Source organism: Bufo gargarizans, chromosome 2, assembly GCF_014858855.1.
Source record: "Bufo gargarizans isolate SCDJY-AF-19 chromosome 2, ASM1485885v1, whole genome shotgun sequence".
Classification (NCBI taxonomy): domain Eukaryota; kingdom Metazoa; phylum Chordata; class Amphibia; order Anura; family Bufonidae; genus Bufo; species Bufo gargarizans.
In genome coordinates, this window is record NC_058081.1 from 329298093 (window position 1) to 329326062 (window position 27970).

Here is a 27970-nt window from a genome sequence, read left to right on the forward strand (position 1 = left end):
CAGGAAATGGGCTACAGATGCCGCATTCCCCAGGTCAAGCCACTTTTGAACCAGAAACAGCGGCAGAAGCGCCTGACCTGGGCTACAGAGAAGCAGCACTGGACTGTTGCTCAGTGGTCCAAAGTACTTTTTTCGGATGAAAGCAAATTTTGCATGTCATTCGGAAATCAAGGTGCCAGAGTCTGAAGGAAGACTGGGGAGAGGGAAATGCCAAAATGCCTGAAGTCCAGTGTCAAGTACCCACAGTCAGTGATGGTCTGGGGTGCCAAGTCAGCTGCTGGTGTTGGTCCACTGTGTTTTATCAAGGGCAGGGTCAATGCAGCTAGCTATCAGGAGATTTTGGAGCACTTCATGCTTCCATCTGCTGAAAAGCTTTATGGAGATGAAGATTTCATTTTTCAGCACGACCTGGCACCTGCTCACAGTGCCAAAACCACTGGTAAATGGTTTACTGACCATGGTATTACTGTGCTCAATTGGCCTGCCAATTCTCCTGACCTGAACCCCATAGAGAATCTGTGGGATATTGGGAAGAGAAAGTTGAGAGACACAAGACCCAACACTCTGGATGAGCTTAAGGCCGCTATCGAAGCATCCTGGGCCTCCATAACACCTCAGCAGTGCCACAGGCTGATTGCCTCCATGCCACGCTGCATTGAAGCAGTCATTTCTGCAAAAGGATTCCCGACCAAGTATTGAGTGCATAACTGAACATAATTATTTGAAGGTTGACTTTTTTTGTATTAAAAACACTTTTCTTTTATTGGTCGGATGAAATATGCTAATTTTTTTAGATAGGAAATTTGGGTTTTCATGAGCTGTATGCCAAAATCATCAATATTAAAACAATAAAAGGCTTGAACTACTTCAGTTGGTGTGTAATGAATCTAAAATATATGAAAGTCTAATGTTTATCAGTACATTACAGAAAATAATGAACTTTATCACAATATGCTAATTTTTTGAGAAGGACCTGTACCTTGTGTTCTGTAGTAATCACATGATGACCAAAACACAGCAATTTTGCAGTTGCGTATTTGATTTATGGTGTTCACTGTGCAGGCTAAGTATCTTAATACAGATTCTACCGTAACAACTATGTTTATTTTGTTGTTTATTTTTCAAGATGAATAAAAAAAATTTAGTGTTTTGAACTTCCATACTTTAATTTTAAAAAACCTTAATAAACTTTTATGTACTTTTCTACTAGGGCACTTGAACCTACTACTGCTTTATATCTTGTACAATACAATGACATATGCCTGTAATTGGAACACAAACATTGAAAGCCTGGGGTCTTCACTGTCACTGGCATGATATGGAGACTGAGTAAGCTATCTTTCTCTGCCTACCTATTTAGATGGCATGGTCCCTATGACCATGGCATCTGAAGAGTCAAAAGACTAGGGTTGAAGATAACCACATGCAGGTAATACAGTAGCTACAGACTTGTAAGCAGTACAACACTATGTATTATTTTTTTCTACTGTTAATTTAATAAAAAATAAAGTTTTAACAGGAAAGTTGACCCTTATTATGACCATTGTCAGCTATATAAACTGACAGTACCTGCCACACATGGAGAGAGCTCAGCTACTGAGACAACACCTCATTGAGTGCATCTGACAGGGATAAAGCAAATTTCCAAAAAATAAAGGGACATAGTAAATGTGCAAAGGAACCACTTGTTATGCCACCATAGCAGAAGTATGCTGAAAGGTGACATGGAACATGCCCATTGTTGGCAACCAGAAAAGCAAAACATTCTGGATATACGAGGTCCAGACTCTAGTTACAATTTACTTTTTTTAGATGTTACATTTTATATGTCACCTATGAACATCATTTTATATTTTCTATACATATGATTTATAATATTTATTCAAGTCTGAAGCAGTGATCACAAATTTACTGGTTACTATAAGAACTGACCAACAGCTTGTTGACAGCCACATACAGCATGCTGGCCTGCAGGGGAGGTGTCGTGGAAGTAGTAGGAGAAGATGGTAGTGGTAGCAGTGATAATGACCGTGGTTACAGTCCTTACGGTGGCTAATCCCTCTCCCTGTAGTGCTCCCCAGGCCACATTGCTCCCCAGAACGCATGTGCAGTCTTTCAGCTCTGTTGTTTCTTTAGCAGATTTCAGTTTCAGGTATGAAGATACTATGGACTAGGCCTAGTTCTCAGGAGCTCTCACTAGGCGTGTCCTTCTTCTAGTTCTGCTTGCTAGGAACTCTCCAACCAGGGGGTGGGACCTGTCCATCACCTAGGCAACTGTACTAAAAAGCTGCCATTTAGCTATTTGTTCCCCATACACAACCATTAAGGATACCCAGTGCACAATTAAAAAGAGCACTTTACTGTAAGAATATTTATAAATAAATGACATCCTTTGCAGTAATTCACTGGGTAACTGCACATACACCCAAAGCTTAACTGAACTACTACATTGCTCTGTGCTGCACTGTATCTTGATGCTTCACATCATAAAACTGTAGTTTACCTGATACACAGCCTACACTTCTCAGAAAGATTTGTATAGAAATCTGAGAGATGTCATTACAGAGATTATATACAGGTCCTTCTCAAAAGATTAGCATATTGTGATAAAGTTCATTATTTTCTGTAATGTACTGATAAACATTAGACTTTCATATATTTTAGATTCATTACACACCAACTGAAGTAGTTCAAGCCTTTTATTGTTTTAATATTGATGATTTTGGCATACAGCTCATGAAAACCCAAATTTCCTATCTAAAAAAATTAGCATATTTCATCCGACCAATAAAAGAAAAATGTTTTTAATACAAAAAAAGTCAACCTTCAAATAATTATGTTCAGTTATGCACTCAATACTTGGTCGGGAATCCTCTTGCAGAAATGACTGCTTCAATGCGGCGTGGCATGGAGGCAATCAGCCTGTGGCACTGCTGAGGTGTTATGGAGGCCCAGGATGCTTCGATAGCGGCCTTAAGCTCATCCAGAGTGTTGGGTCTTGTGTCTCTCAACTTTCTCTTCCCAATATCCCACAGATTCTCTATGGGGTTCAGGTCAGGAGAGTTGGCAGGCCAATTGAGCACAGTAATATCATGGTCAGTAAACCATTTACCAGTGGTTTTGGCACTGTGAGCAGGTGCCAGGTCGTGCTGAAAAATGACATCTTCATCTCCATAAAGCTTTTCAGCAGATGGAAGCATGAAGTGCTCCAAAATCTCCTGATAGCTAGCTGCATTGACCCTGCCCTTGATAAAACACAGTGGACCAACACCAGCAGCTGACATGGCACCCTAGACCATCACTGACTGTGGGTACTTGACACTGGACTTCAGGCATTTTGGCATTTCCCTCTCCCCAGTCTTCCTCCAGACTCTGGCACCTTGATTTCCGAATGACATGCAACAGTCCAGTGCTGCTTCTCTGTAGCCCAGGTCAGGTGCTTCTGCCGCTGTTTCTGGTTTAAAAGTGGCTTGACCTGGGGAATGCGGCACCTGTAGCCCATTTCCTGCACACGTCTGTACACGGTGGCTCTAGATGTTTCTACTCCAGACTCAGTCCACTGCTTCCGCAGGTCCCCCAATGTCTGGAATCAGTCCTTCTCCACAATCTTCCTCAGGGTCCGGTCACCTCTTCTCGTTGTGCAGCGTTTTCTGCCACACTTTTTCCTTCCCACAGACTTCCCACTGAGGTGCCTTGATACAGCACTCTGGGAACAGCCTATTCCTTCAGAAATTTCTTTCTGTGTCTTACCCTCTTGCTTGAGGGTGTCAATGATGGCCTTCTGGACAGCAGTCAGGTCGGCAGTCTTACCCATGATTGCTGTTTTGAGTAATGAACCAGGCTGGGAGTTTTTAAAAGCCTCAGGAATCTTTTGCAGGTGTTTAGAGTTAATTAGTTGATTCAGATGATTAGGTTAATAGCTCGTTTAGAGAACCTTTTCATGATATGCTAATTTTTTGAGATAGGAATTTGGGGTTTTCATGAGCTGTATGCCAAAATCATCAATATTAAAACAATAAAAGGCTTGAACTACTTCAGTTGGTGTGTAATGAATCTAAAATATATGAAAGTCTAATGTTTATCAGTACATTACAGAAAATAATGAACTTTATCACAATATGCTAATTTTTTGAGAAGGACCTGTATATTGAGGAACAAAAAGATTAGCAAAAGGATGTATCAATTTCTCTGATCTGATGAATTTACCGTAGAATATAACATGACAATTTGCCAATGCACCCCAATGGACAGTTAAGGCTCCATTCAGACGTCCGTAGAATGTGCTCTCCACATCTGCATTTCCGGAGGGCGGCCCCAGTCTTCAGCTCCGCAGCTCCGCAAGAAAATAGAGCATGTCCTATTCTTGTCCGCAATTGCGGACAAGAATAGCCATTTCTATAGGGGGGTGCTGGCCGGGTGTATTGCGGATCCACAATTTTCAGATCAGGTATGGTGAATTGCGGATCCGCAATTTGCAGACCAGGTATGGGTCACCAATGCCATAGCCTACATGTATGTGGTAGGGAATGTATATTGTAAACTCATCTAGGGCAGTGATAAGTATATGTATTGTATAATACCTAGTACTATATAAATAACAATAAACAAATAATTAGTAAAGTTACAATAAATTTAAGATAATGGGGGAATGTATCATGAGAGGAATATTTGTAGTTGGTTTTGCTTGAGTCTTCCTTGGTGTACTTTATGCCACATTTATCAAATGTCGCATGTTGTTTGATAAATTAGTCTTATCCTTAAACTTTTGTCTTGCAAAGCTACTCCAGTTGTTCTACTCTACCCTCCTACTTGAGTGAGACTGTGACTATTTTGAAACTTTTAAAAAAAAAGTCTCAATGATAAATCTAGGATGAAACTAATTAACATAGCTAACCACACCCACATTTATATCTGCATTTAAAAGCTCGAGTGAGTGGTGTAAGAATGCAAAAAGCATGCAAAAGAATTCCAAATTTTTGTGTAAGTGCAAAAAGTCACAAAAGTCCTATTTTGCCACTTTTTTAAGCTAGAATTCTGGAGTCAAAGCATGATAAGTCAGGACCAATGTGTTTAAATTGATATACATACATGGCTTTATGTTTGTAAAGCGATTTTTGGACCTGTTCCATGGTAGATCCGCATCTGATACAGCAAGATCTTCAAGAAACTTTGGGAGCTCCTGCAAGAAACATGAAACATATTAAACAAGCAGAACTCTATCCCTTTATAAGTTGCTCTCATATATGCGTAAAATTGATAGACCAAAGCAATTATGCTAGGTAATCATAAAGCAGAGCAGATAATGAACTTTAACTAATTAGTAATGTAGACAAACTTTTATGTCACTCTAAACCAGTTGTTACTGTAACTGCACTGAAAGGAAATAACAATTCACGACATTTCTTCCATTGCAAGTGACCATTTACTCTACACTATATCAATATTTTATACCATTGTATCCCAGTTTGGACCACAACTGTTCCACTAAAAGCCAATTAGGCACATGCAGTTCTCCATTTTAGCATTACTTCAAGTTGTGATGCGAGATACTTTCACATGTATCATATTTTCTGTCTTTTGGCCACTACAACAATTCAGCGCAGCTGACAGATGTTCCATCGCAGTGAAACCATCTCATGAAACCAGTTCCTATTGCATCCTGCCAGACATCTAACATAACATTTAAGTGGTTATTGGTTCTTTCTCTGGGAACCCTACCGATCATGAGGATGTAGCAGCGGCAGCACCAATGTAATTAACAGGAAAAGGAAAAATGTAATTATTATTCAGATTGAGAAACTTGGGTTTATTTATTCTGGAAATATATAGCTTAGGGGAGATTAAACTTTTACAATATATGAAAAAATAATACAGAAATCTTTCTAGTAATATTTTTATACATAGGCCTGTAACCATGACAAAATGGCATCCTAGAGGAAATAAGATCAGTGAGATTATAGAATTTTCTGCCAGAAGAGGTTGTGATAGCTGATTCACTGGAGTTCAAGAGTTTAAAATATAAAAATATTGCAGATTATGGGTCTTGGATTTTTGGAGATGGGATGTTGATACAGGAATTTATTCTGATTGCCCTATTTGGAGTAGGAAGGCATTTTTCCCCCTTTTATATGGAAATATTAATATCTGTTCTTGAGGGTTTCTTTTGCCTTCCATTGGATCAAAACTGTACAATTATAGGATGGGGTTGATGGACTTGTGTCTTTTTTCCAAATTTACCAATTATGCAACTATGAAGCCATGGTGCATATAGCAGCAGATTATGTGAAATGTTTCTGTTGTTGCATATATACAGCTACTATGTATACATATTTGGGGATATTGTAAAGAGGTTATGGCACGGCACTAAAGAAGCCACATTAAGGTGGAACTTGAGTCAAGGTTGTATTACACTGGCTGATATTTCGGCTGATAATCACTAACGAGCGTCACTACTACTACTGCCTCTGATTGCCTGATTAACGTTCATCAGGCAATTCTGATTTTTAAGCATGCTTAAAAATCAGTGCTTGCCAGTGGCAGATCGTGCTGTCTAATAGTCATCTGCCACCGGCAAACCACTAGACAGTATGGGGATGAGCGATGTAATAGCAGCAGTCTCCTCTGCTAGCTAACAAGAAATTGCTGGGAGGTAACTTTTCCATCCCGACAATCAGTTGCTGATCTGCCTGTCTAATACAGAATTCAGGCCACGCCAAACAGGACTCTCCATGTCCCCCTGATGTTTCTTAAGTACAATAAATGCACTTTGAAACAGGTATTTTGCAGTGCTTCACCATTGGAAGCAATTTTCTCATCCATTGGAATTTTTAGATATTGTGGTTCTTGGGAATGTGGTGTTTTCCATAGCAACCTGAAACCTGGTGAAATTACAGATTGCTCTTTATGCTGATTGAAGAGTCTCTGATTCCTATATTATTTAACTGGAGTAACACTTGGAACAATTTCAATGCCGTTGCTGCATTAGGGTTAATTCAGTATCCTGTTCTACAGACATTGGTTCTGTTTCATTCTCAAGATTGGTGTGGTTTTACCCTCACCAATGGTAATGTGATGGCAAATCTTAGTGATATGTCATCACTTTACAAGATAGGAATAACTCCTTAAAGATTACGTAAAGACTTAAAACCTAAATTATTTGCTCACCAATGTACTGAACGCTGAGGAAATGTTTGATTTACAAAGTATAAGAAGGTGTAAAAGAACTATAAACAGATGCTCACAGTATCATAATATAAAGTTTGATTGACACCACAAACATAGGGGCACATTTATTAAGACCTGCATTTTAGACACCTGTCTTACTAAACTCCTAAACTGGCGGTGGATCTGCTGAAGTTATGAAGAGGAGCCGGCTTCTCCATAACTTCGGTGGATCTGCCACCAGTTCTAAATGTAACACAGCTTCCGAGCTGTCTTACATTTAGACCATTTTCTACGCCTGAAACAGAAATAGAAAATGGCAAATGAGATGGTCCTGCCGGACCATCCCCTTCCCCGCCCACTTGACGCCCATTTTTTTAGACCTGACATGAGCGGGGAGAAGTCGCAAATTGCAGCGCAGCTAGCCGCTGCGCCGCAATCTGCACCTGAAATACACCTAATATAGGCATATTTCAACGTAATAAATGACCCCCATAATATGCAGCAACTTTTCAGAAGACTTTTATCACATTTTCTCACAAAAAACACTATTCCAAATGGTTCTCATCCATAAAATTTCTTCTTCTTTTTTTTTATAGGCTCACGCGATGTAGGGCAATGTAGCATGCAAAACCCAAATCAGTGTAGCCTTACTGTCTAAATAATTACTTGGGTAATTGGGTATTGATTATCAAGGCTGCAGTTTTTCTTGGTCTCATATGCTTAAAATGGACATGAAATGTGACACATGACAATTACTGGAGAGCTTGTGATGTTGTGACAACTGTTAGGAGCATACCGAAAATTCTTCTTGAAATTTTAGGTTGTTATTGGCACACAGCTCCTCAATGTGCTGCAGAAAGGTTTTCTTGCTCACAGGCCTGGGGAGAAAGTATGAGATTACATTACACATACAGTAGCATTCTACATAGATATATTCAAATGATCTAGCTCAGATTCACTCTATCATATACAGTTATTTGGAAAATACACCATCATGTTATTCTGGACACTTCATAGGTTTGTTGAGCAGTGATTTTGTTCTCACAATGGCAAAGTTTTCCAGTCTGTTCAAGCTAAAACACACACATGCAAGTTTCACCCTAGAGAGACAAAGCATTTCTCCAGTTACCATGCAATTAGTCATGCTTTTATGATTTATATGCAGGTCGTCCTTGTAAATGCATGAAAAAGCACCATACATTAACTTTCATCACACTATTAAATCTGTAGGATCGGAATTGAAAAAAAAAAAAACACAACTTTGGTCAACTTACTTGAGTGATTTCCTATAACTAAGTAACCTGCAACAGAGATTATATTAAAATATGTGCAAAGAGATCTGCAGTATATTTGGTTACTTCAAAGATTTTGCAGGCATTGCTTTACATACACATAAAGACACAAAACAACATGCCACAATTATTGTATATTTCCAAGTAAAGAAAAATACCATAATATATGTATGTTGCAGGTGTTAAAATAATGCAAACAATTTCACAATAACACAACACATGCGTACATTGCTTAGTATGATCCTATTGTAACTTTGTAAATGTATGTACCCATATGATAAATACATTTTAAAGAGTGTGTTTGTTTTACAAAATCATTACCAAGTACCCTATTCATTCCGAGTTAATACAGAATGGTCTCCTATTTAGGAACAGCTTATACTAGCCAAAGCAGAGGGCAACTGACAAAGAAAAAAACATGGGACCCATATGGTTACACATCATGTGAGCAGCCCATTGATTTAAATGAAAGCTATTCACTGGGAGTCCAAGCAGTGGGACTGTTCAGTCAAGAGCTATTATGGATATAACAGTTACATAATGATACATTATATAATTGTTTCATTGAGTTCCATTGAATTCTAGGGCTCGCTATAGACACCCAAGAATTTGAAATGGAATGCTGGTCATTCAGAATTATTAAATTACATATATGATGATGCTGCAACCCGGTCACGGCCTCTCTGTCTACAAGCTTGCTAGCTAACATTACACATTCCGATTTTAACTCCCCATTTTTACACACTGTCTGAACCAGTGCAGAGACTGCACAATTTCACTAAGTAGTAAGTTCCCTCTTCCTCTATATAATCCTTGTTTGGGTAAAATATTCAATTTATTTTTGCTGCATATCCTTAAAGGTTTGTACGCAAATTACTGAAGGCATACGTTCCATGTTACTTGTTGGGATATTGTGTCTTCCTAGTTATTCTCCCTGTTTTAAAAATGCTGGAGCTGTCAGAGAAAAAAATAGAATTTTTTTTTCTCAAATGACATTTGCTGCATGAACTACATTGTGCCCTGCTATAGAGGTCAGAAGACTGATGTATACATATAGCATGGGCCAGTAATCACATGTTTCAAGTACCTAGTGAAAGTAAAGGAACATAATAGTACTGCTCAATGATGGCGCTGGTTCAGGAGCTCATAAGCTGTGCTTGTGCCATCACTTGCGGTTGCTAGCTATATTATACAGCTGGCACTCTGCTCTCACTGCCAGGATTGGAGATAATTTCAATACTGGCAGTTTACCCCTTCAGATCACACAGTCAATAATGTCTGTAACATCTAAATAGTTTACAGATTGAAAGGACTCCCTCTGTACCCCATCAGACACCTCACAACACAATCACAGGGTCACTATGGGGCCAAGGCAACCACAAGCTTTGCAATGGCCTGCAGGATTGCCACGTACGTAAACCAATTAGACCAGAGACAGTGGCTAATAGGTGACCTGTCAATGTAATACTTACATTTAAAACCCATTAAAATACAGAAGTATTGTAATGGATATTATCTGCAATTGGAGGACCAGTACAAGTTTCTTAATAAAAAAAAATGTTTTTGCAAAATAAAAAGAACATTTTCAAGTAAAAAAGTGCCACTTTTCACCATATCCAGATTTTTCTTTATTATTGGGGGGGGTAAGTATTCTATGCATAATTAGTATTTCCCCATCTGTACAAATCTGGTAAAATATAAAATGATCATGTTTCTTATTATTCCTAGTGAATGCTATAAAATTGAAAAAAATATAAAAACAATGATAGAATTGCTGTTTTTGGCCACCTTGGCCTCCCAAAAAAGGTGTAAACAGTGATATGATCATGTACTAGAAAATGGTACCAGTAAAAACTAAAGCTTGTCCCTAATAAAATAAGCCCTTACATAGCTGCCTCGATGGATAAATAAAAATATTTTGGATCTTAGAATGTAGTGACATAAAAACATGATTTTTAATAAAAAGTGATTCTACTGTGCTTAAGTAAAGTAAGTTTGTGAAAATGAAAACTTCTGAGTTAAACTACATATTATAGGACTGAATTCTAATATATTCTATGAAACTCCCACAGGATTAAAATGCTCACTACACCCCAAGATGAATTTCTTGAGGGCATAGTTTCCAAAATGGGGTATTTTATGGGTTTTTCTTATGTTTTGACATCTCAAGACCTCTGTAACCCTGAAATAGTTCCTGAAAAACATTTTTTTTTTAAAGGGAGGACCCAAATCTTCAAGGTACACCTTGATTTCTGAGGCCAGTATTTGAGACAAGCAGCACTCTAGCACCACATCTGGGATATATTTAAAAAAAACAAAAAAAAAAACTGCAGAGTCAAGCTAATAAAATGTACTTTTAATATGTACTGTGTTCCAAATCATTAATTAAAATTGAAAAAAAAATGGAAGTTTTACGTTTTACCTCCATTTTGTGTTAATTCCCATGAAGCACCAACAAAGTTAAACTTCCTGTGCTGTTTTGAGGGGTTTAGTTTTTAAAATGGTGTGCTTTATGGGAGGATGGGGTTAATATGCAGACTACTCCAAGCCACTTCAGAACTGAATTCATTGTAGGTTTTGGAAATTTTCTTAAAAATGTGAAAAATGACTGCTAAAGTTATAAGCTTTCTAATGACCTCCAAAAATAAAAGCAAAAAATGATGACAACATAAGATGGAGTTAATGAGGAGAGAGCTGAAGTATAGAGAAGATGGACAGGGCAGATGTGGTGATGTGGGGCTATTGTAATGTAGCCAACTGCATACAAGTGCTGCTGCTCATTACACACATCCTACCCTATTCACTGTACTTTACCTGTCCCCTCATGAACTCCATTCCTACAGAGAATCAGCTGAAGATCTTATCAGATATATTAAGAATCATGATCCCTGTCGAGAAAAGGAGGAGGAGGAGGCAGCTTTTTAGCTCAGTGTTGTGAAGTAACTTGTCCTGCTTTGTGATGAGGACAACTTTTGTTTGTACTAATAGGACAGTAGCCATTTTATTTCTCCTGATGATTGGTACTCAAAAAAAGTAGCCAATAACTAACGAAAGGTATTATAAATATATTGATAATAAAGTAATATTTAAGTATTTTAAGTAATTTTATTTCAATTATTTCCCAGAGAACACCTTCAAAGTACTGCATATGGTAAGTCAGGAATAAATAGAAAAGTATATCACTCTATTAAGTATTAAATGCACCATCAAAAGTGAACATTGTTCCTACTATACACAAACCTGTCTAAAATGCCACTAGATTAATGGACAAATCTGATAAAACTTGCCAAAGTTCTTATGTCTATTGAGACACCAGAAGTCAAATTGGTCTCTCTTCATATTTTGCACTCTCCACAAGAAAAGTAGTACTAGAGGTGTCATTCCTTCCATAGAAATTAACATGGGCCAAGCCTTATGTATGCAACGTTTAGGCTGGGCTGAGAGTAAGTGCCAGCTGAAGAACTTTGACTATGACCAAGTTTAGAGAGCATCTACACATTTTCTTTATGTGGAACAGTTCAGCTACCAATGATCTCTGACCTCCAGTCTGCTCAAGAAACCTGCATTCCCTATTGTAAGATGTTACAATTGCATCAAAACATGTACTTTACCCCTATATCTTGTCTACCTTATGGAAAAGCTGGACAGCATCGAGTTAAGCAATTTCATACATTACAAATATCCTTGACATCTAAGAACATATTGCCGTCATTGTTTCTTTTTAGATATAATTTGACATCCTACACCCTGCTAAAGTAACCTTCACCTCTGTGCATGTAGACTTACAAATGTGTCTGCAGTAAGAACGTTTATTTCCATGTCAACCATAAAAATCAAATTTATGGATGCATGTGGCCGAATACTACATTTTGGGAACTTAAAGTGTATCAGCCCTTTTTTATTATTATATATATAAAAAAAAAGTAAACTGTGGATATCCTTTATATGGTGTATAGTTTCATGTCTGGGTTTTTAGTCTAGAAAAGGTCTTATTTTGCTCATATTACAATTCAGGCATACACTGAGAAACCATGCATTTCTGTTGCCAAAACAGATTAATGTCACAGTGTCATATAAAGCAGAAATTGATTTCTAAATGGAGAGTGGGTACATGAACTTAAAAGAGAATTACCTTATATGTATTAATATCACACTAAAATCCGGTGTCTTGGAGAGTTTACTCTATACTTTTCCCATAGACTTAGGACTTAGTCAAATATCGAGTGTTTATTATGACATCATAGCTGTAGTTTACTATTCATTAAAAGGAACAGTGAATGGTACAAAAATGTAGCTGAACAGTCAAACTGTATAAATTGCATTCTACATAAAGTGTGTGTTTATTACAATGAGACAAGGCTTGCACTACAGAAAAATGATTCAAGCTAAATTTATAATCAATAATTCGCTATGAATGCATAGATTATTTGTAATTACCTAGTTATCAGATGTAGTAATGGTTAGGAAGGTTTCACACTACACTTCTTTTTTGCAGCGGCATTTTAAGACAGTTTCTTGCCATTCTTTTGCGTATTAAAATTTTTTGAAAATTGCAGCATGCTCTAGGCGTGCCATTTTTTCGTTTAGCAATAGACTTCTCCATAGGGCAGAAAAAAGAAGAGAAGATGCAAGTCTAACATTGTGTGACTGAAAAATGTCAACCCCCCCAAAAAAAGAGGGTCAGTAATTCATCCCCGAAGATTTCTGTGAAGAATCAGTGATTGGTCCATGTGTCGGTTTTTGGCTCTACGTGTGTCATCCGTGTTCCACGGACACAGCACAGCTGAAAAATAAAATTTCCTATAAATGGTCCGTGAAACACGGACAAAACACAAATGAGATCAATGTCAGGTCTGTATTTTTCATAGAATCCATAGATTATAATTGGCTTGATGGATCCATAAACATGGACAAAAATATGGCATGCTTCGGTGCTAAAAATATAGACCGTGCTAAAACACATATTAAAATGAGTGGGTACATGTGCTGTCTGTGGAGGACACGGACATCATACGAAAGTGAATCAATGATATGTGAATAAGGCTTTAAGGTAAACGCTGGAGGCAAGCTTGGGTCTACATTAGGCCCAGCCCTCCTGCACTGACATCAATACCCCATGATCTCATCTGCAGGGTACCCATGGGAAACAGAGGGAGTCTGCATACTTTATAACCAGTTATAGTGCCTTAAAAAATAATTCATACCCCTTGAACTTTTCCAAATTTTTTCACGTTACACCCAAAAACTTACCATAAATGCATTTTATTGGAATTTTATGTGATAGACCAACACAAAGTAGCAAGTACAGTATGTGTGAAGTGAAAAGAAAATGATACATGGTTTTTAAAACTTTTAATAAATAAAAATCTGGAAAGCATAGCATGCATTTTTATTCAGCTCCCCGGAGTCATTACTTTGTAGGACAACGTTTTGCTGCAATTAAAGATGCAAATCTTTTGGGGTAAGTCTTTACCAGCTTTGCAAATCTGGAGCCTTACATTTTTGACCATTTTTCTTTGAAAAATAGCTCAGGCTCAGTCAGATTGGAGTGAAGGCATCTGTCAACAGCAATTTTCAAGTCTTGCTACAGATTCTCAATGGGATTTAGGTCTGGAGTTTGACGGGGCCGTTTTGACACATGAGTATACTTTGATCTTAACCATTTAATTGTAACTTGGGCTGTATGTTTTGGGTTGTTGTCCTGCTGTAAGGTAAACTTCTGCCCCAGTCTAAAATCTTTTGCAACCTCTACCAGGTTTTCCTCCAGGATTGCCCTGTATTTAGCTCCATCCAACTTCCCATCAACTATGCCAAGCTTCACTGCCCCTGCTGAAGAAAATCATCCCCTCAGCATGATACTGCCCCAACCATGTTTCATAGTGGGGATGGTGTGTTCAGTGTGATGGGGTGTAAGTTAAGGTGGACAGCCATGTCTTCGTAGGTTTTCAGTTGTGCCATAATCCTTCCATTTTTGTATGATGGATTGAACAGTGCTCCGTGAGATGTTCAGAGTTTGGGATATTTTTTTATAACCTAACCCTGCTTTACACTTGTTTCTCCTCAACTTTATCCCTGACCTGTCTTGTGTGTTCATTGGTTTTAGTTTTGCTGTTTGTTCACTAATGTTTACTAAATCCATCCATCAAACCTCTGAGGCCTTCACAGAACAGTTGTAGTTTTATTGAGAATAAATTACACATAGGTGGACTCTACTAATGGGTGACTTCTGAAGGCAATTGGTCACAATGGATTTTATTTATGGGTACAGGGGGCTGAATACAAATGCATGATACAATTTTCCGATTTTATTTTTTTTTTTAAACCATGCATCCAATTCTTTTCACTTCACACACACTTGCTACTGTGTGTTGGTCTATCACATAAAGTCAAAATAAAATATGTTTAAGTTTCTGGGTTTACTGTGAAAAATTGTGAAAATGTTCAAGAACATGAATACTTTTCAAAGCACTATAAATGTGGCAAGTGCAATTGCCTGCAGCAAGTGTGGATCGAGCACCAAAGTTCTCGGGTGCTCAGGCCAAACAGATCAGGATGCTCGGATGCTCTACCGAGCACCCGAGTATAATGGAAGTCAATGGGAGAACCTGAGCATTAAACCAGGCACCCCCTGCTCTGAAGAGGGAAGGGTGCCTGGTTCATAGGAAAAGGGCAGAAATTGATGGAAACACCACCGAAATGGTTCAGGAACAGCATGGGGAGGATGTCTGGATGCATCTTGGACTCCCAGGTCGCTGCTGGGAACGATGTTGTCCGAGTAGTACGCCATTTTTACAGACTGACAATAATACTCACAAAACCTAAGATAAAATCGATTTTAGAGGAAAAATTGTTAGGAAACATTCTTTCCTGTATATTTACTTGCATATGAAGTGCAAGTTCTGCCAAAAATTACAAGTAAGAGGCACTCCAATACAAACTATATATCACATAAAGGAGGGCCTCATTCACATTGTGGTACAATTGTTCAGGTAGTGGGACTCCTACACTCATAAAGCCTATGCACTAAGTGAAAGGGCTGCCAAAAAATTACAAGGAACCGGCACTCCAATACACCCTTTGTTACACAAAAAGGAGGGAATCATACACACCCTTGAAAAATTATGATTGATGGCCTGCTGGTGACCCTCTAAAAGATTTGAAGAAAGGGCCTGATGATCTGACCATCTAAAACATTAGGGGTGAGGGCCTGCTGCTAAGCTGACCCTCTAAAACAATATGGGTGAGGGTCTGCTGCTGAACTGACCATCGAAAAAATTATGGTTGAGGGCCTGCTGCTAAGCTGACCCTCTAAAAAATTATATGCCAGGGCCTGCAGGTGAGCTGACCCTGTAAAACATTATACAATCCCTGACAAAAGTCTTGTCGCTTGTGTACAAATTGACCTGAAGTGCCGCTAAAATATATTTCTAATCAAGATTTTGTTACAAGAAATGGGTCATTTTAATCCCAACAGCTTTTGTAATAATGTTTCTGTGCAAAACAAAACTGACAAAAAGTATTCTAATATTCACAGCTTGGTAAAGCCCATTGAGTCAATTTTTGCCAAAACATAAATGTTGTCGCCTTGTCATATGAGCTTCACCTGTGACTAATAATGGATCAATTAGGTCTCAGGTATGTATAAAAAGAACCCCAGTACCCTAGACCTTCACATCAACTGTAACTAGACCTCTGCAAACATGCCTAAGATTCACCCGGAGACTAAAGTGTTGATTATCAAGAGGCTGAAGACCAGATCCACTGCTGATGTGGCAGACACCTTCAATGTATCTCAGTGTCAAGTTCAGAGGATAAAAAAAACATTTGAAGAGACTGGAGACGTTTTGGAGAAGGCCAGGCCAGGCCGACCCCGCAAGACAACTGCTCGAGAGGACCGTTTGTTGGCTCAAAAATCCAAGGCCAGCCCATTTTCCACTGCAGCAGAGCTCCACGAGACCTGGTCACCTGAAGTCCCTGTGTCAACCAGAATAGTTTGTCGGATTCTGTCTCAAAATGGCCTCCATGGTCAAATCAGTGCCCATAAGCCAGCACTAAACAAAAGACAATTGAAAAACCGTGTGGCATTTGCCAAGGGCCACAGCCTGCTAAAAGGATGGATTCTGGAAAAGTGGCAGAAGGTGGATTTTTCAGATGAATCTTCTGTTGAATTACACCACAGTTGCTGCAAATATTGCAGGAGACCTACTGGAACCTGCATGGAACCGAGATTTACCCAGAAAATAGTGAAGTTTGGTGGAGGCAAAATCATGGTCTGGGGTTACATCCAGTATGAAGGTGTGCGAGGGATCTGCAGGATGGAAGGCAACATCAATAGTCTAAAATACCAAGAAATCTTAGCTACCTCATATTCCCAACCATAAAAAAGGCCAAATTCTGCAGCAGGATGGTGCTCTATCGCATACTTCCATCTCCACATCAAAGTTCCTTAAGGCAAAGAAGATCAAGATGCTCCAGTATTGGCCAGCCCAGTCACCAGATATGAACATCATTGAGCATATGTGGTGTAGGATGAAAGAGAAAGCATGGAAGACGAAACCAAAGAATATTTATGAACCCTGAGAGGCATGCAAGACTGTTTTCTTTGCTATTCCTGATGACTTCAATAAATTGTATGAATCCTTGCCAAACCGCATTGATGCTGTCCTTCAAGCTCATGGAAGTCATACAAGATATTACATTTGGATCTCATAGCACCACTACTTAATTTGCTGACATATTTTTGGATTTGCAGTAAAGTTGTTCAATTTCTGTATAGGCGACAAAACTTTTCTCTTACCAAAATTTGACCTTTCTGTCTTGATTAAATGATAAATCTTTTTTCAGTGAAACTAATTTATTTCAGTGCATTAAACATCATTTGGGAGGGCTTTAGCTTTTCATATGAGCTATTTCTAACACCAATTGATTAATTAATAGTCAGGTTATTAGCAGGAGTTTCTACAAAATAGAGAAGCGACAAGACTTTTGTCAGGGACTGTATGCGTGGGCCTGCAGGTGAGCTGACCCTGTAAAAAATGGTAGGTGCGGGTCTGCAGGTGAGCTGACCCTGTAAAAGATTGTAGGCAAGGGCCTGCTGGTGAGCTGACCCTCTAAAAGGTTGTAGGTGAGGGCCTACTGGTGAGCTGACCCTGTAAAACATTATATGCGAGGGCCTGCTGGTGAGCTGACCCGGTAAAACATTGTAAGTGAGGGCCTGCTGGTGAGCTGACCCTCTAAAAAATTATATGGGATAGCCTGCAGCTAAGCTGACCCTGTTAAACATTATATGTGAAAGGCATATACTGTATGTGAGGGCATTCTATCCGACGAATAAGCATGTTGACATGATGGAAGAGGAGGATGAGAAAAGGAAAATTCAGCCATATACCCTTGTTTGTGGTGGAAGGGGTGCATGGGAATACAATGCATTTGGTATATCATAAACAAAACATTTAAAGTGCCTTTATGTTCATTATCTTTCCTCTGGTGGAGTCGAGACCTGTCAGCATTTTCAGTTGACAGGCGGATACTCTTATCTGTTATAATGCCACCAGCAGCACTAAATACTCGCTCACACAAAATGGTGGCGGCAGGGCAGGCCAGCACCTCCAAGGCGTAGAGTGCCAGTTTGTGCCATGTGTCCAGCTAGTTGTAAGGCACTGAGGGATCATTGAGAACGCTGACACGGTCTGCTATGTAGTACTTCACCATCTTCCAAAATGTTTCCCTCCTTGTGACACTAGGCAGCGCATCAGGGTGAGGGTGCTGGCGGGGTGGCAGGAAACTGTCCCAGGCTTTGGAGAGTGTTTCCCTGCCTCTGTTGGAACTGCTGTGTGTTCCTCTTGTCTACCCTCCTCGGTTGGCCAAAGAACTACGGACTCTGCCGCCAGCGTTGTCAGATGGAAATTTTTGGAGCAATTTTTCAACAAGGTTCTGGTATTGCACCGTTTTGCTCGTTCTCTCCACCAGAGGAATGAGGAATGAGAAGTTCTCTTTGTAGCGGTCGAGATGGGGGAACAACTAGTAATCCGTTTTGTCTAAAATGCGTATAACGCATTGGTCGTGGGAAAGGTAGCCTAACATAAAGTCAGCCATGTGTGCCAGAGTACCTACAGGCAAGATTTTGCTGTCGTCATCAGGAGGATCACTCTCAATCTCCTCATCCTCTTCCTCCTCTTCTGCCCACCCATGCTGAACAAATGGAATCAAACTACCATGTAGCAGAGGCAACCGTCTCATGCTCCTCCTCCTCTTCATCGTCCAATTCGCGCTGAGAAGGCAAACTGAGGGTGGTCTGAATATCACCCTGTGTAATGTCTTCCCCTATTTCCACCTCTTTCACATGCAAAGCGTCGTCCTTAATTGTAAGTAGTGAGCGTTTGAGTAGACATAGAAGTGGGATGGTTACGCTGATAATAGCGTTATCGCCGCTCACCATCTGTGTTGATTCCTCAAAGTTTCTTAAAACCTCACAGAGGTCTGACATCAATGCCCACTCTTCGCTTGTGAATAGTGGAAGCTGACTGGAAAGGCGACGACCATGTTGCAGCTGGTATTCCACTACTGCCCTCTGCTGCTCACAAAGCCTGGCCAACATATGGAACGTCGATTTCTAGCGCATGCTCACGTCGCACAATATCCAGTGAGCTGGCAATTTCAAGCGCTGCTGCAGCATTGACAGACCGGCTGAAGCTGTCGATGACTTGCGGAAATGGCCACACACGCAGAGCATCTTCACCAGTAGCTCAGGCAAATTGGGAAGGTTTTGAGAAACCACTGAACCACAAAGTTTAAGACGTGGGCTAGGCATGGGATGTGTGTGAGCTTGCCGAGCTCCAAAGCCGCCACCAAGTTACAGCCATTATCAGACAAAACTATGCCTGGTATTAGGTTGAGTGGCGAGAGTCACAGCTCAGTCTGATCTCTTATCACTATGCATGATCTCATAGAAAGGAAAGGGAGCAGGGAAGTTACTGAATATGTTAGTCCACCACTGAATGCAGGAGAAGAAGGGACAAAAGGATATACACATGGAGACCTACCAACAATGTCAATTGAATGTATATAACAAACGGATATTGCAATAATACTTAATTTCGTTTTTTGGGGGGGGCAACTGGTATATCACACCAGTAGAAATTATTTGTTGAAATAGCGTTTGGCACTCTGTATAGCTGCAGTATCGCAGCAGAACCGCACATAACTGCTGCACAATACAAATGCACTATAATATACTTTCTATGTTAGAAAGTATATTATAAGTATATTACACCCCTCAGTAAGTCACACCTATCGATAGCACACCTATACCAGTCCTTAAAAGGACCTTTGTGGCCCTATTAGCTAGCGTTTGGTGTCCCTAACAGTCTGTCCCTGCTCCACACAGCAACTGGCGGCCAAATTAGGTTTATTTATAAGGTATGTGCTGAAACGTCTAAATTTTCTGTCCTGTACTACCTGATGGATGTGTCACGGGTCAAAGTTCTTCACAATGTAAAAGAATATGGCGGACATCGCCAAATGTTCGCCCGTTTCGGCAAACCGCGAAGGAGCAAAGTTCGCTGCGAAACGACGGCCGGGCGAGCCGCAAGGCCATCTCTTGCACCCATTTGTATTGTTTGATCATTGAGCCAACTGTGTGTAGGTGTATTGATCACCATTTAAATATTGTAGTGTGGAAACATTTCTAACACAGTTATGTATTGGACCATGTGTTCCATAATGTTTAATTCATTGTATGTGCTGCTTTTAAATGGAATAAATCTTGACATTGAGCTGAAGTATTAAATTACAATTTAGGAGCAACATAGAAACAATGGTGAAATTTAGTTTCCAAACTTAAACAACCATCTTGTTAGTGCTCTATACATTTCCTTATTTTTAAACATTGTTGAAATGGTAGAATGACCTGTACATCCTGAAGGCTGGGGTTTTACTAAACAATAATCTGCTGAAAGATGTATTATGGCTGTTGTTTTGACATTGAGAGTATAAGGTTCAATAGCAAAGCATCACACAAGATATGTGCTGCTAGCATTCTATGTAAAATATGAAATTATAATGGGTCAAGTGCCATAAGACACAATTGCATACAACATTTAGAAATTTGGTGAATAGTATGGACTCCATATTTACTAAAGTTAGAAGTCATAACTTTTTCATGAATATTTTTGCATGTTCAGGAGCATGTTCTGTCTAGAGAAAATGCCTCCAATCTCCTTTGCTTTGCTCAACAGCTTTCCGGGGTTATCTATAAAAATAAAAAAGATCACTTATTCCTTGTATATAAATTAAAGAGGTTATCCCATAAATGTCAAACTCCTTTTAAAAGTCTTCTACTCGCATATCTGGAGGATGTTCTTTCTTTTTTGTGGATGCTCAGCAAATCATCAAGCACCTGCATCTCCCAGTATGCATTAAAATTACCGAAAATATTCCCTGACGGACACCTTAGGGTGCATTCGCACGAACGTATAAGTGGATCCGCATCCGTTACGAAATTTTGCGGAACAGGTGCAGACCCATTAATTTCAATGGGGCGTCAAAAGATGCGGACAGCACTGTCCGCATCCGTTCCGTTCCGCTGACCCGCAAAAAAGATAGAGCATGTCCTATTCTTGTCCACAACCGTAGACAAGAATAGGCATTCTCTATATAGCAAAAATGAGATAAATACTTATAGCGGCCCGTCTCGGCTTATATATTAAGGTGCACTGTTGACAGACTGCCCCTCAGTCTGTAAATAGGTATGTTATTTTAAAAATATATTGACAGGCACTCACTCATCTAAAGATATACCAGGGATCAGTATATATATAAAAAAAAATAGGTATTATAGATGATAGGTAGTGTGGATACGATAAATAACAATTTTTTGATATATACTGATCCCTGATACATTTCTTGATGAGTGACTGCCTGTTAATATATTTGTAAAATAACATTTTCTATATAGCGCTGGCCATGTGTGGTCTGCAAATTGCGGAATGCACGCGGCCGGGATCCGTGTTTTGCGGATCCGCAATTTGCGGACTGTAAAACATATACGGTTGTGTGAATGTAGCCTTCGCCCCAGAGATACATATTATATGTAATGCCCCTACAATCCAGTGTCTAGAGAGAAATATAGCTATATATTTCTATACATTTAAAAGTAGGGATAAATGAATGAAAGGTGTTGGCACCACTTTAGCTGCTTTTCTATGAGATCACTATGCATGATCTCATAGAAAGGAAAGGGAGCAGGGAAGTTACTGAATATGTTAGTCCACCACTGAATGCAGGAGAAGAAGGGACAAAAGGATATACACATGGAGACCTACCAACAATGTCAATTGAATGTATATAACAAACGGATATTGCAATAATACTTAATTTGAAATGCCCTATTCTTCGCACAGTAATACTTCTCTTTGGATAACCCCTTTAAGACATGTTATCGGAGAACATTTCAATATTCTGACAGTTTCTCCATTAAGGGGTTGTCTCATCTAGGCAACCCATTTTCATCTGCCTAATTAGGGCATATGGAAATATGCCCTTTTCAGGGCATATGGACATAAATGCAGGGATTTACCTAGTTCTAATACCCCCTCTATGAACTAGAACAGTGAGCTGCTCTGTAAGAACATCTGAATGGCCACCATATAAATCTACTGTACATTATACTGGCTGGGTCCACTTCAGGGAGTATGTCTGGCTGTTCACGGCTTCCCTCAACAAAACCAGCTGTAAGCTGAACTGGGCTATCTATGATGAGATAGACCATTATTTATAGTGGTAGTTGTAAAAGTTATCCAGATAACTTGTCAAATAAATTATGACACAGATAAGTTGTCTGTTAGCTAACAGTCATAACAGTCATATTATTTTCAGACAGAAGTTCTATGGGCCCTCCAGTGGAAATGATTCTGAAAGCATACTTTTTCGATATAGAATCTCCACTTTGTATTGCCTTGAATATTATTACAGGACCTATAATTAATAGCTTATTTGTGAATCAAACCTGGTTCTAAAGTGAGATCGAAGTTAATCATTGTGTCAGAGTCGAAGTCTACTAAAGGACTGTCTTATACTCTGGTAGACCTGTCTGGCATTGACTTTAGTTATTAAAACATAAAGGGTAGCTACATAAAAAAAATATTATTCCTGGTTGTAAAAGTGAACTTGTTTTTATGGGGTAAAGTAAAAAAAAAGTCAAATATAAAACTCCAACAAAAAGTATAGTATACTGATACCAATTTGTAGTGAAAAACAAAAAAAGCCACTCTTTATTCAAATAGTAGATACAAGTAAAGATGTAGCAGGTTCTAGCTGGCAGCTAGTACCTGCTACCTATGCTTCTAAAAACTATCATTTCCTGTGCTCAAATTAGTGGGGAAAATGCATCTGTTAAAAACACATTGCTTATTAAGGAGCATCAAGTTGCTATCCTCTGGGAAAGAACAAAGCAGTACAATGCCTTGCAGATGAAAGCAACTGTGAAGTGGAAGCTTGTTGCCAGCTACATCTGCATTTAATCTTCTTATTAGACTTTTCTTCAGAGGGAATGGGGCTTAAAAGAACAATGAAGGATAAGTGTTTGGAAGAACTTAAAACTGAACATAAAATACTACAACACTTGTGTGAATACTTTCATGCATTGAACTAAATATTATTCTCAGTAAGACACTAAATATGTTAATTGTTTGCATTTGAAATATATTGGGCTTTATTTAACCAATAAAAATTAGGTAGGTAGGTGCAAAACAAACTATTTATATTTTAATTTTCACAATTATAAATCCCTTACATACCTATTAAAATTGACAGCTGTTAAAAAGCAGTCAACAACAAAAAATGATCAGATTATCTCTACTGGACTGGAAGAAGTACCGTATATATCCCAAATCACTATATTATTTGGAGACTTTTTGTAATTAAAACATATGACAAATTCTTACTCAAGAGAATATAATGTAAAGGTTATTATTCAGACACTTCGCTAAAGTAAGGCCAATTGACGTAGCAATTATTGGTATGATCAGAGGAAAAATTATGAAAAAATAACTGCTTTTTGTAAGTAGAATGAACATTTAAATGATAAATTACAAATATTTGCTACTCTTTTATGGACTACACACTTCAAGCATAACATGTAATACAATTAGCCTATACTTTATCCTGAAATGCTAACAGGCATATAATATATTGAATAGTATATGGTTAATGACATATACATACATCTTTAAATATTGAACTATGTATTATAAGTTTGATACCATATGTATTCGGAAAGTCTTCAGACCCTTTCACTTTTTCACATTTTGTTATGTTTCAGCCTTGTGCTAATATAAAAACTTATTCAAAGTTTCTCCATCATTCTGCACTCCATTCTCCATAATGAGAACATGAAAATAGAATGTTCAAAATCTACGATAATTAATTCAAAAAGAAAAACTAAAACAATGCATTGATATAAGTATTCAGACCCTTTACTAAGTACTTAGTTGATGCAACTTTACCAGTGATTACAGCCTCCAGGCTTTTGAGTATGCTGCCAGAACATCTGCACATTTGGATTTAGGCATTTTCTGCCATTCTTCTCTGCAGATCCTCTCAAGCTCTGTCAGGATGGATGGGGAACATTGGTGGACAGCCATTTTCAGGTCTCTCCACAGAAGTTCCACTGGATTCAAGTCAGGGCTCTGGCCAAGCCACTCAAGGACACTCACAGAGTTGTTTCTAAGCCTCGTCTCTGTTTCCTTGGCTGTGTACTTAAGGTCATTGTCTTGTTGGAAGGTAAATCTTTAGCCCAGTCTGGTCACAGAAATGTCCGAGTTTAAATACCAATCTCTCTAAACAAAATGTAGAACAATTTGAGCTTGTGGAATTTTTCCCAATTTTTCCAAATTTGTTCTTGTGGCAAAGATCTCTAATTAATAATTTAACTGAACATTGGAGTTCAACTCACAAATCGTCAGTGGTGAGCTAGACTTCCAAGATTTCGCTATTATAGCCCTTGCAACTAATATTATTTGGCCACAGATTGTCTGCATTTGTGGGGGTAAATCTACCAGGCCTACAAAACATAAGGCTAGTGATGGGATAATGGGGATCACGCAGCCTGTAATATTTTGAAGGAGAAGGAAGACCACATTCCAGAAGGTAGCAACAAGGAGGCAATCCCACCACACAGGTTTGTACTGTATGTGCCAATGAGGCCACAATTCCTCCAACAACATGGAGAGTATGTGTGCTGGTGAGATACCGGCAGAGCAATATTTTAAACGCTGTCTCCCAATGTGTAGCTCCTTTAGACACCTGCTTAACTATGGGAAAGGCTGTGTACCATTCCTCTACGGTATATGTAACCCCCAGCTACCCCTCCAACTGCAAAGGAAATGGAGGTTTTATTGTTATATCTGGGGAATTAAGGATGCCATAAAAGAAAGAGACACATTTGATGGAGGGCCTAGGTGATGAAAAGAAATCATGTACTGGAGTAGGAAACATAAAGGTGGATATGGATGGCATGGAGAGGGCATATCTAATTCTCAGATATTTAAAGAAATCTCTATGAGGAATGCAAAACTTTTGAGACAGGTTTTCAAATGTTTGAAGGGATGTATTGTTACACAGCAGGAAACTTGATTTTTTTTTATTTTAGCACAAGACTGAAACATAGGGTTGAGCGAATCAGGTTTGTATTGATGTATCTGAACCCGGTTCTTTTAAAAACTTTGTTTAGAATATGGGCTCTGACCTACTGTAAAATGTATGGCCTCTGAGGTCTTTCCGAAGTTTCAGCAAATAATGCAAAACTTACTTAGTCTCGCCTCTATCATGTATCAGTTTATTTATTCGCATAACTTATTGTATCAAAATACTAAGCAGAAATCGGCTGTGTGCCTCATTAACGAAGCCGAGTTCAGCTTCCTATTTTGATAAAGTAATTAAATTATGCCAATTTACGAGACAAAGTAAGTCTTGGGATATTTGATGAAACTTCAGAAAGACATCTGCAGAGGACATACATTTTACAGTAGGACAGAGCCTATATTCTTAAAGTTTTTAAAAGAATCGGGTTCAGATTCAGCAATCTGAACCTGATTCGCTCTACCCTACTGCAACATAATAAAATGTGGGAAAAAAATGGAAAGGGTCTGAAGACTTTCCCAATGCATTGTATAAATTCTTGTTGATTTTGATGTTCACTATTATGAAACACTGATAATATTTAGGTGTTGTTTTGTCTCCATAACCATATACTACCTAAAGTCTTGTGTTTCCATCTAAGCTTCCAGTTGAAAAGCTTGTTGGAAATGCAAGATATTGTGGATGTAAATGCACACAACTAAACCATTACTGACTTACTGGATGACATATATGTCCTTGCGTCTAAAGAAAAATGAAGAATATCTGGAAGTAAAAATTAATTAATTACTATTGTGGACTGCTCTGATGGTGTAATTAAATGCTACTGTAAAAAAAAGCACTAATGAAAAATCATCTAAATAAACACAAACTTTTAAATCACATTGGTCCTTTGCTCTTTTTGTTTAAAGTGCATGTCCGCCACTTAAACACATTTGATTAATATTCTGACAGTTATCAGCCATCACTAGAGGGAGCTTTGGTGCTATTATACATAAATTGACCGCAATATGAATAGTTAGATCGGAGGTCCTGAGCTCGCCCTAGGAATGGTTTCAGGTAGCACAAATTGAGTTCCATGGGGCAAATTTATCAAGTGCCTTGAGCTTTATTTGTTCTCATATTTGCAACTTCTCTCTAGCCACTTTTCAAAAATGGTGAGAAATGTGGGTGGGATTAACTAATAGGAGGGTTATCAAGTTTCCAACATACTTATTATAACAACAGAAAATGCACATAGCAAACATACATTTCATTATCTGTCTTTAAAAAATGAAATTTTGCACATTTAACTCTGATGAATTGCAAGTTCTGTATAAGAAAATGGAGTTCACTCTATATTCAGAAACTTATTACCAAAGAATGCTAAATCTAAAATATCATAGTGTTAAAAGATGAAGGTATACTGCAAGGCTGCTGTCTGCCTACAGAACAATTATAAAGTTGAACACATAAATATTCAGAATCAGCTTGCATTTTAGCATATGACAAACATACTAGAAAATCAAATCCTACATTTCATCAGAAGATAACAAAGTATACATTAAAATAGATGCAAGCAATTGTGATTATTTTAGTGAATGAAAATATTCCTTACATTTCAATACAATTGTGGTAAATATTCATTCATTAAAATTGTAGTATGATTCTAAAATAAATTGGTGATGTAACTGCTAAAAGTAGTGTAACACTTATCTATGGGTTGTGTCTGGTATTGCAACTAGTGATGTGCGAAGCGAGCTTCGAATCCTAGATCCTAGATCCTGTCTCCTTACAGAATTAAAAGGTATGGCCTCCAAACAGGTGAAGTCAGTTATTCCCAAAGTCTTGCGAGACTTTGGTGAATAAGTTTGGTAGTTGATTTTTAATTGCAACTTATCTTGAAATCCAGTGTGTCTCAATCCTCATTTTCAGTGCAGAAGTCACAACACATACACTGTACAAGCTCCTCTTTAGTAAAGGGAATCTGTCACCAGCGACCTCCCTATCGCCGTTTGCTAAGACAAATAGCTGTGGTTCACCTGCTTTATTTTGTTGAGCCGAGGCTTCATTCCCGATTTATGGTACTTTTTGAAATATGCAAATTAGGCCTTTAGTGCAATGAAGGCAAGGAGAATCTATGCATTAACCCCACTATGGGTAATCCTCACACGGATTCACTGGTACCTCTGTAGCAGAAATAGGAGCTTTAGCCTTACATTTCTGATGTTTTTTTTGTTTTTGCTTTTTTAAATGTACACATTGGATTTCTCATAGGTAAATTCTGAAAGTGTGCACATAGCCTTATACCTGCTAGAAATTAACCATTGTCATTTTTACAAATGTAATTTGAGGTAAATAACTGACAACTAATTTCAGTTTATACATTGATCTAATTCTGTATTCAGATTTGCATGACGTCAAAGAGCCTGTCTGGTGGGGACAACATTTTAATAAAATGCTCAGAATGGTGTAAAAAAAAAATGAAACATTCAATACTTAACCTGCCGCTGCTACTCTGATGCTCACCGGATCTCCACTTCCTGGTCCAGGGTTGATATACAGTAAATGACAAATTATGACCAATTCTGCAATCACCCACTGAGGCTCATGACAGCTATGGCCAATGCTGCGCACAACCATCATGGCAAGTATTAGTAATGAAAATTACACTTTCCAGGTACTCAGGTTTTCTTCCTGCTCTACAAATATGCTGATAGGTCAATTGGCCTTCCATGAAATGGGCCATACTATGTGAGTTTGAAATAGGGAAATTTGATTGTGATGACAATCTCCATACAGCTCTGGGGGACATGTTGCCATTATATAAGCAATAGGAAATAAATGTGTGTCGCTTAATCTTAAATTGTTCAAATGTACATAGATATATGGGAAGAATG

At 38.6% G+C, this 27970-nt stretch overlaps 1 protein-coding gene across 3 annotated transcripts in view; it reads right to left on the minus strand.

The window, feature by feature from the left end:
- PTPRQ (protein tyrosine phosphatase receptor type Q) overlaps positions 1-27970 on the minus strand; it is a 530509-nt gene that overhangs the window by 38829 nt on the left and 463710 nt on the right. Inside the window, exons 55-58 of one of the 3 annotated variants that reach the window (XM_044280553.1) lie at positions 25812-25856; positions 8439-8465; positions 7961-8042; positions 5089-5179 (exon numbers count right to left, since the gene is read on the minus strand). In XM_044280553.1, coding sequence (XP_044136488.1) covers positions 5089-5179; positions 7961-8042; positions 8439-8465; positions 25812-25856 — 245 coding nt within the window. The remainder of the gene's footprint in view (positions 1-5088; positions 5180-7960; positions 8043-8438; positions 8466-25811; positions 25857-27970) is intronic. The other 2 variants (XM_044280554.1, XM_044280555.1) reach the window with 2 other exon arrangements.